The sequence below is a fragment of the Rousettus aegyptiacus genome, unplaced genomic scaffold (assembly GCF_014176215.1).
Source record: "Rousettus aegyptiacus isolate mRouAeg1 unplaced genomic scaffold, mRouAeg1.p scaffold_m13_p_9, whole genome shotgun sequence".
Taxonomy (NCBI): Eukaryota; Metazoa; Chordata; class Mammalia; order Chiroptera; family Pteropodidae; genus Rousettus; species Rousettus aegyptiacus.
Genome location: NW_023416312.1, coordinates 32617475 through 32627030, shown reverse-complemented (window position 1 = coordinate 32627030; position 9556 = coordinate 32617475). Strand labels below are relative to the sequence as shown.

The 9556-nt window shown below is 43.0% G+C and overlaps 1 protein-coding gene across 3 annotated transcripts in view; it reads left to right on the top strand.

Moving 5' to 3' along the window:
* Positions 1-5543: 5543 nt before the first annotated feature.
* SHROOM4 (shroom family member 4) overlaps positions 5544-9556 on the top strand; it is a 218319-nt gene continuing 214306 nt past the window's right edge. Inside the window, exon 1 of one of the 3 annotated variants that reach the window (XM_016153263.2) lies at positions 5544-6019. In XM_016153263.2, coding sequence (XP_016008749.2) covers positions 5903-6019 — 117 coding nt within the window. In that variant the 5' untranslated portion in view covers positions 5544-5902. The remainder of the gene's footprint in view (positions 6020-9556) is intronic. The other 2 variants (XM_016153262.2, XM_016153264.2) reach the window with 2 other exon arrangements.

The window sequence follows — 9556 nt, the reverse complement described above, 5'->3', positions numbered from 1 at the left end:
CTGTAAACAATATGCAAACGATCTTTGAGCCAGCAGAGAAAGGGTTTCTGAAATGATGACTACTAGTACACAGACAGGAAGTGAGAAGTATTCGTCTCCAGAATAGAAGGAAAGCGAAAAAAATAAAATTAAGCAGTCTTTTGAGGTAGAGCCTGCTTTTAGGGGAGAAGGGCAAGAATCACTATGATAACTGTGGGAAGGAGGCCCTCAAAGCCAAGTGCAAGGAATACCTCTTCATTCTCTCTTCCTCTCTCCCCCACACATACCAAGATTAATCCCCCTTGAGGACCACCTGGAACTTGGACCTAACACCCACACATATTTTCTGTTATATACATATATACACAGAGAGGCACGTAAGCAATCAGAGCTGCATTCAGAAACAGGCCCATATAGGCATTCAGGAGATAGTATGGAAAAGATAAGTGAACAGAGGACATATGACCTGTGTTGAAATGGATTAGTTAGATACATTTTGGGTGTAGTGGCAAATAATAACACCTTTCTCATCCACTCTCAAGTTCAGAACCAATTGAGAGACATAGAAAGCAGAGAGGCAGAGATGAACAATATCTGTTTATTACTGTTAAAAGCTGGATTAGAGGACAGGGAATATACATACAGCTATAACAAGATTTCTAATACTTTCCCCACTTAGCTAGACAGAATTTCCAACTCACCCAGCGGTGGGGAAAGAGGCTAAGAGATTATTCTAACAGAACTACTCCCAAATGGAAACATGAAGACAGCAGAATGAAGGACTCCAATCCCTTTCTTCCCCTGCAAAAAAAAAAGAATATGACAGACATGATGAATAAAGTTATCACAGAATGCTTCTCCAGCCTCCCTGCCTTGAAATGCTGCTTTTTCCACTTCCTGGCTCAGTCTCCTCACTTGGAAAACAGTTAATAATACCACTTTGCAGGATTATTGTAATCATTGCCAATAATGTATGGAAAGTGCTGTGCATTTAGCAATTATTTTCTCAGTCTAGGGCAAATTAAACTCACTGAATGAATACTGTTAAGCTTTCTGTTGAAACATTTCAGTAAATATGTAAGCTCTTTAAAAGAACATTATTTCTATACTATCTAAAGTGATCTACAAACTCAATGCAATTCCTCTCAAAATTCCAGTAGCATTTTTCACAGAAATAAAAAAAATCCTAAAATTCATATGGAACTACAAAAAAAAGAACACCAAAAACAAAAATAAAAAAAACAAACAAAAAACAAATAGCCCAAGCAATCTTGAAAAAGAAGAACAGAGCTGGAAGCATTACACTTCCTGATTTCAAACTATATTACACAACTATAGTAATCAAAACAGTATGGTACTAGCATGAAAACAGATATATAAACCAATGGAACAAAATATAGGGTCCAGAAATAAACCTAAGCATATATTGTCATCAAGGGCACCAAGAATACCCAATGGGGAAAGGGTAGTCTCTTCAATAAATGATGTTGGGAAAACTGGATATCCACATTCAAAAAAAGAATAGGAACCCTATTTTACACCATTCAGAAAAATGAATTCGAAATGGATTAAAGACTTAAATATAAGACCTAAAACTATAAAACTCCTAGAAGAAAACAGGGAGAAAGCTTCATTGCATTGGTCGTAGCAATGATTTCTTGGATACAATACCAAAAGCATAGACAACAAAAGCAAAAATAAAAAAGTGGGACTACATTAAATTAAAATATTTTTGCACAGCTAAGAAATTGACAAAATGAAAAGTCAAAGTCAAGCTATAGAATTGAAGAAAATATTTGCAAACCACATATCTGATCGGGGTTTAATATACAAAAAAAAGCAAATAACTTGGTTAAAAAGTGGGCAAAGGGTTTGAATAGGCATTTTTCCAAAGCATACATACAAATGTCTAACAGGTTTATGAAGAGATGCTTAGGATCACTAATCATCAGGGCAATGTAATGCATGTCACATCACACCTGTTAGAAAGGTCATTATATATATATGATCCATATTAACAAGTGTTGGCAAGGAAGTTTAAAAATTGGAATCTTTGTGCACTGTTGGTGGGAATGAAAATGGTACAGCTAATATGAAAAACAGTATTGAAATTATTTAAAAAATTTTAAATAGAACTACCACATCATCCAGCAATCTCACATCTGAGTACTTATACAAAAGAATTTAAATCAGGATCTCGAAGAGATTTGCACTCTCATGTTCATTGAATCATTATTCACTATAGCCAAGAGGAAACAACCTAAGTGCCAATTGACCAACGAATGGAGAGAAAACACAGTACATACACAGAATGGAATATTATTCAACCTGTAAAAAAAAATACTGCCCTATGCTACAACATGGATGTACCTTGAGAACATAATGCTAAGTGAAATAAGCTAGTCACAAAAGGACAACCACTGCATGATTTCACTTATATGAGATATCTAAAGTAGTCAAATTGACAGGAACAGAAAGCAGAATGGTGGTTGCCAGGGACTGGTGAGAGGTGGAAATGGGTGCTGGTATTTCAGTCATACAAGATGGAAAAGTTCTAGAAATCCACTTGAACACATCGTGAATATAGTTAACAATACTATACACTTACAAATTTGTTAAGAGAGTAAATTTCATGTTACGTATCTTTTACTAAATTGAAAAAAATATATTTTCCTAGAGTAAGGATTCTGTAGCTAGTATCTATAAGCTTCGGTCCAAACTACATACAACATTGGGTGATCATGTGAGGCCTTCTAGGGGACGTAGTGCTTAGCTTTCACTAGAATTGCTATAACAGAGTCCTTAATTCAGAGAGGACTGGAAGCACTGCTATGAGGAATATTATATTCAAATTTCGGTTTACAAAAGGTCCATCTAAGGAAGTTTTAAAAAAAGTTCAGAGAAAGACTGATGTTTCAGGCTTCTTCCTCTTCAAAAGGCAAACTGATCAATATATTTTTAATGAAGAAGACTGTGAGGATTTTTTAAAATAAGGTATAAGTAAACAACTTGTTCTTTTCATAGTGGTTAGACATTTATATAATTTACGAAGTGATTCCCTTGATTAGTCTAGTACCCACCTGGCAACATGCATAGTTATTACAATATTATTGACTATATTCCCTATGCTATACTTTATATCCTTGTGACTATTTTGTAACTACATGAATAGACATTTCTCCAAAGAGGTTATACAGACTGTCAACAGACATATTGAAAAGATGCTCAAGGTCACTTATGGTCAGATAAATGCAAATTAAAACCACAATGAGATATTACCTCATACTTGTCAGAATGGCTATCATTAATAAGTCAACAAACAACAAGTGTTGGTGAGGTTGTGGGGAAAAGTGAACCTTCATGCACTATTGGTGGAATTGCAAATTGGTAAAGCCACTATGGAAAACAATATAGAAGTTCCTCCACTGCTTTATTTTTAACTGGTTAATCTCTATCATCAAGCCTTTGTTTGCACATGTACTACGTTTAGCCATTTGCCAGAAAGTAGTCACAAATTTTGCAAACTGTAGAGAAATTTAAGAAATCAAGTATCTCAGTCCCTTCAATTTACAGAAGGGGAAGTGATCTACTCAATATCACAGCAATTTAATGGCAGAACCAGCTTAGAATCCAGGCATTGCAAGTTCACTCAGTACCCCTTCTACTACATAATCATGCTCCCACTAACTGTAACTAACAGGAATGAGATCCTTGCTACTAGCAGTGATTTTTATCAGTAAACAATCAACATTATCCAGCCATGCAATGTTCAAAATGTCTACTTATGTGCCGTTTGAACCATAGGCTGAGTAATTTATGTTTTTCTGCTGTAAAAGGATAAATTGAAGATGAAAAGGATAAACTAAAGAGTGCAACAAGACATCAGCATGGAGTAAGTCTTGGAATGAAAGTAGATTGGTTAAAGGTTAGCTCAGTGTTTGCTTTCATAATAAGATTGTGAGGATTTTTACTTTTATTTATCAAAGTGTTTTCATATGCATTAGTTCATTTTAGTCTTCAACAGGCCTGAGATGTAGGTAGCTCAGGGCTTATTAGCTGAAGTTTACAGATGAAGAAAATGAGACTGAAAACAGTTCAGTGATTTGTTCAAGGTCACCCGTCTAGTTAGTGACAAGGCCAAGGCTCGCAAGAGTGTCTCCTGCTTCCAATCTTTTCCCTCTAGTCTAGTCATATATTTCTAGTAGACCTTGAGTGATGACTACATATTTTGTGAAGTAAACGTTACAGATTTCAATATGTTGAGACTGAAACTTGCTGAGTTCTTGCCAAGCAACAGGACATAGCAATCTTATCCCAAAAAGAAAAAATAAAAAAGCTGAGTTTCAAGATGGGAAAGAGCAAATGAATGTTATGCCACTGGTTGACACACAATTAAGAATCAACAAACTGAGATGCCATTTGCTCAAATTTTCTGCTTTCTAGTGACAGAGAGGAAATGGAAGCAGAGGATGAAAACCTTGTTTGCAGAAAGGTGACTGTGAAAGGAAGGGTGCTGCAATATGTTCCTTGCCAATGAGGAATAAGCTGCACAAGAAGAGGACAAGGGGCTGGACAGGCAAGAGAGAGTGGAAACATCTTGTTAATTCACAATTGAGTTGTCAAAACTTTCCCTGCTAGTGTGAGGCCCTTTAAAAACTCACTACCAGTATGTGGCTCCAGATAGGACACCTTATAGAGGAGTGGTAACTTGCTCAGGTCAAGACTGAGAAATCGACATAAGATTTCATAGCAAAATCAGTTTTGGAGACCATTGCTTTGGGTATTTGTGGTCTTTTGGGTGGTTTTGTGTGTGTGTGTTTGTTTAGTTTTGGTCTGTTCTAAAAGCCCAGCTCAGAAACTACACCCTCAAGCGTGAACAGATGGTCCAGAGATGTTGTGGGCCCTGCCTAAAGTTGATTTTTCCAAAAGGCGCAACATTGTTAGTTGACCAGCTTATCAATGGATGCTCTTTCCTGTACATTCGTAGGAGTGGAAACAATCCTTCTAGTCATAAAGTTCGCTGATTCCTGGCTTGGTCATCTCAATGGGGCACGTGCAAGGCCGTGCCAGAAACTCCAGATGACTGGAACATACAGAAGAAGCACAGTGCTACCTGTAGACGCCAGCGCTGAGCCTGGGTGTGGCAGAGCCCAGGCAAGGGGCATCCTCAAAGTGCTTCTTTATTTAAACTATGCTCTGGGGCAATGTTTCATAATGACCCCACACACCTAGAGTGTATGCACAGAGCAGCCTACACACACAGCCCCACTGTGACCACTGGCCTGCTTGCTTTACTTTCCATTCCTCTAGGCAAGGTCCACAATTAGCAGCCTTTATAACCTCCCCAGTTCCCGGTCCTCGGGACCTTCCGATGAAAAAGGCAGTCAGAGAAACATGAACGCACTGATCGGGAAACCAGCGTTTCAGCCCACTCCGCCGCATAGGCTAAGCACACTGATGACTTTCACCTCTCCTCGCCTTGGCTGGCTGAAGGGGCGGGGAACCCGGCAGTAAGAAGGAGGACCAAAGCGGGGGCCTGCTTGAATGAAACAATGTAACAATTGATGCGAGGCCTCGCCTCGCTCCCACTCCTCAGCGATCCTATAGGCGAGGTCCCAGTGACTGCCCCCTCCCCATTGCTCCGTTTTCTTGTCCATTAAACGCTATTCCCCCGCCTCTCCGTTCCTTTCTTTTCTTTTTTTCCCCGTCTCCTTTCCCCCACTCTCTCCCCCTTTCTCCAGCTCCGTGTCATTTCCTCCTTGCACTCGCTCGCGGCCCGAGCGTCTCCAGCCCGGGGAGTAGGCGGAGCAGGGCGGTGCAGGGTGGCGTAGCGCTGGAGGGCGATGGTGGCGGAGCTGCTGGGCGCGGAGGCAACGTAGCCGCAGCGGAAAAGGAGCCCCGTGGCGCCTGAGCCGGGCGGAGGATGGAGAACCGGCCTGGGTCCTTCCAGTACGTCCCGGTGCAGCTGCAAGGGGGCGCGCCTTGGGGCTTCACCCTTAAGGGGGGTCTGGAACACTGCGAACCGCTCACGGTGTCAAAGGTAAGAACTGGCGGCTCTGTCCCAGCGGTGCCCAACTTTGAATGGGCAAACGGGTGTACAGGCTGCCGCAGGACTGGGCCCTCAGACTAACTTTGAAACTTGGCCCGGGTTGGGGGTGAAAGTCCTCCTGTGGCGCATTAGCAGCACGGAGGGGTCTTGCCACCAGCCCAGGTCAGGCACTCCTTAAGGGTGGCGGAAGCACGGATGAGAGCACAGCTGGCTCGGCTCACACACTTGGGGGGCTATGGGGCAGCGTTTGCTCCCCCACGTCGGGCTGCTCCCCTCAGTTTTACTGAAGGAAGTGGTGGCTGGTGGGGGTTTCTCTTTAGAAGTTCCCGCGCTCCTGAGGGACTGTGAGGGATTTAAGGGAGAGGCAAGGCGGCTTGGCAGCTTTCTCAGCAGCGCTGGCCTTCTGTTGACCGGCGGGCGGTCCCACTGGGGCAGGTTGCAGGGCGAGGGTCTGGTGTGGGAACGTAGATGAGGCATTGGTGGCTTTCGTCAGCTTCACTTCCCACGGCCGGATGAGCGCACATCCATTCAGCTGGCGGGGCGTTGCTTCTGTCGCTTCAGCTTGGCCTTTCCCTCCCTCCTAAGTCCTGTCCCAGCGCCGGCGAGATTTCCTGCACGTTGAGAAGTGTGGAAGAAACTTTTGCGCCATGTAGCGCAGCTGTGCTGGAGCTGCCCCGCCGCCGCCGCCGCCGCCACCGCCGCCGCCGCCAGGGTTTGTTTGTTTTAGGAGGCTGTGATCTGCTGGAAGCCAAGTTACAGCTGAGGACCTGGGAGTGGATCTCTCCCAAGTGCTTCAGAAACCCCCAAGCGAGCCATTCCTTGTAGGGGTGAGGATGGGGGCCGCTGGGGCTGTTATTGGGAAGAGAAATTTGTAGGACAACTCACCTTGAGGCGACAGATTGCCAAGTAAACGAACTTCACATACTGTGTCTCATGTTTTTTTTTTTTTTAATTTCTCTTAGATGATCAACTCTGAAAAGCACTTCTAACCCGCTCAAATTTCTGTTGAGTTGTAGATGTGGGTTTGGGCTGGAGATAGAAAGAAGTGGCTTCTCACCAGGGAACCACTGTCACTATTTTTTGGCTTTTTAATGTGGGTCACATGTCAGCAGGGAGTAGTAATGTTTCTTACCCACCCCCCCCCCGCAGTAACCTGTGTTGCTTTCCACCTTGCATTGCAGCTGTTGGTTAATTTGTGGTGTAGGGGTCCTTCAGGCCTTGGGGCTAACACTCTTGGCAGTCCTGGGATGTTGCTGTGGAGTGTACCAATCAGTTGGGCAGTCTAAAGAATGCTGAGGCAAAATTTTGAAGAGCTGTGAGGGAAACCTGGGATATCTTTAGCTTCCCCAAACACCAGTCACCAGCCCAGATCTTCATCCAGCAGCCTCTTCCCCCATACCAGTCGTGTATTACTACCAGCCTGAGATGCCTTGGTCACCTACTGTCACACCCCCTCTTAAGGCACCTACCCTCCAGTATTCTCTTAAGGAAGTAAACTTTCTTTTTAAATCAAAAACACTCTCATACAACCCCTTTAGAGAGGGGAATCCTGGTCTTCAGAATTTCTTCTAATTAAACTCCTCTTCATTTTTCCACCAAGGTCACAACTGGCTATGCAGCCCTCCAAGGTCTGGCAGTTCCTCCCTTTTTCTTTTTACACCAACCACAGAATTTCTACCATGTGCCTAAAGAACCTGCCTTAGAGAGGTCATTTTTCACCTCTGCTCAAGGCTGACCCATCCTGAGAGCCACCACAGAGAGTGCTTGCTGTGATGGTGCTGGATTGTTTTGAAAGCTGGTAATAGCATAGCAGGAGGTGTTACTAAGTATGGGGAAGCCAGCAATTTGTGGTCTGGCTGGGGGATTATTTGAGGGTAGATGAGGGTTTCCTTGGCCAAGCTGCTGAGGAAGTGACTTGTGTGTTGAGAGCCAGGGTACCTTTTAATGATTCCCTTTCCAATGAATGTGCAGTTGACCCCTATTATATGAAGATTCATTATTACACACATTTGGAGATGCAGGGGGTAAAATAATTTCTCCCATTCCTCCCAAATAACTTGGATCCTTACAGTAAAAACCAGCTATATTTAACATGGTTAGCCCCAACATTATATAAAGGGGCAATAGTTTTTTTTTTCTTTCTTTTTTTTAAAGTGAAGTGGTTGCCTGATTTTTTTTTCTTGCCAGGACACTCTGTGGCACATTTCATTAATCCTCCTTTCCATTTTTCTACTTCAGTTTTGTTTCCCCTTATGCTTCAGAACAATACAACTTTCTTCTTGAAAATAGCCTCAGTCTATACACACTGGTGGAGATAGGATGGAAAGGTATAGAAAGAGAATTGCATTGGCAGATCTAAAACTTGGGTTCTAATCCTTGCTCTGCGACTCACTAGCTCTGGGATCCTGCGTACAGCACTTGCTTTCCCTGGGCTTAGGTGTCCACATGCCTACAATGAGGTTTAAGTGGGTGGTTTTAAAAAAGACTCTGATGGTCTAGTAGCCAATCCTTTATGCTTGCTCTGGTCCTTTTCTCCTCAGAAGGGTTGCAGACTGAGGAAGATGATGCTTTGTTCCATTCGCTTACATGGTTCCTGTTTATAGTGTGTTTCCACATCTCTTATTTCATTAGCCTCTTACAGCCACCCTGGGAGGCAGTCAGGAAAGTTTGTGGAGAAACTGATGGAAAAACTGAGGCACTGACACACTGAGTAGCTTCCCTAAGTCTCATATGGTGAGTCAGTAGTAGGCTCCAAGTCTATCACATTTTCTACTACTCGGAGAGTTTCTTGATTCTTCTAGTAGTACTGCAGTTTGTGAAGGGGCATGGGTCAATGACATTCAGGGATATATCAAGTCTTGGTAGCCTCCACCACAGTGACCCTTTCTAGTTCCGTAGTAGGTGAGGACTGGGTTGCAGATACTTCCTGATGGAGTCTGGGCTCAGGGAATAGGAGAGGACTATTTTGGTGACTCCAAATCACATGTGATAATCTCGAGTCAGGCAGAGATGGAGGAAAGATAGAAGAACCATAGTGGGAAATGGAGAAGCTCCTTTGGTGTCATGGGGAAAAAAGCGATTTAGGTCTGAGTGGTGTGGCATACATGCTTGGAGATAGCTTGTGGAAAGGGGAGGCATCTTGGGATTGGACAAATTTGAGAAAAGGTGATTACTTGGAAAAGAGTGCATGGAGCGTGAAAGTCTACTTCATCTTTGTCATGGGAGAACCTTTGGACCAAGGAATGATCAGGTTGGAGAAATCGATTCTTACCAGCTTCTGTGATTTCCCTAAATGTGGGGAATTCAGCTGCCTAAATTATGGAGACTGGTATAGTCTCCTCCTGACAATCAAGTGATAAAGAAAGAAGAAAAGTTTTTAAATAGCTACTGTTGATTATCCCAAGTGTTCATGGTGATTTCTAATTTCCCCATACATTGTTGTGTTCCCACAGAAGCATGGCCCACAAAGGAATTGGGCCCATGACCTTGACATTATTAATTCCTTTGGTTAATGTCTTATAATACCTC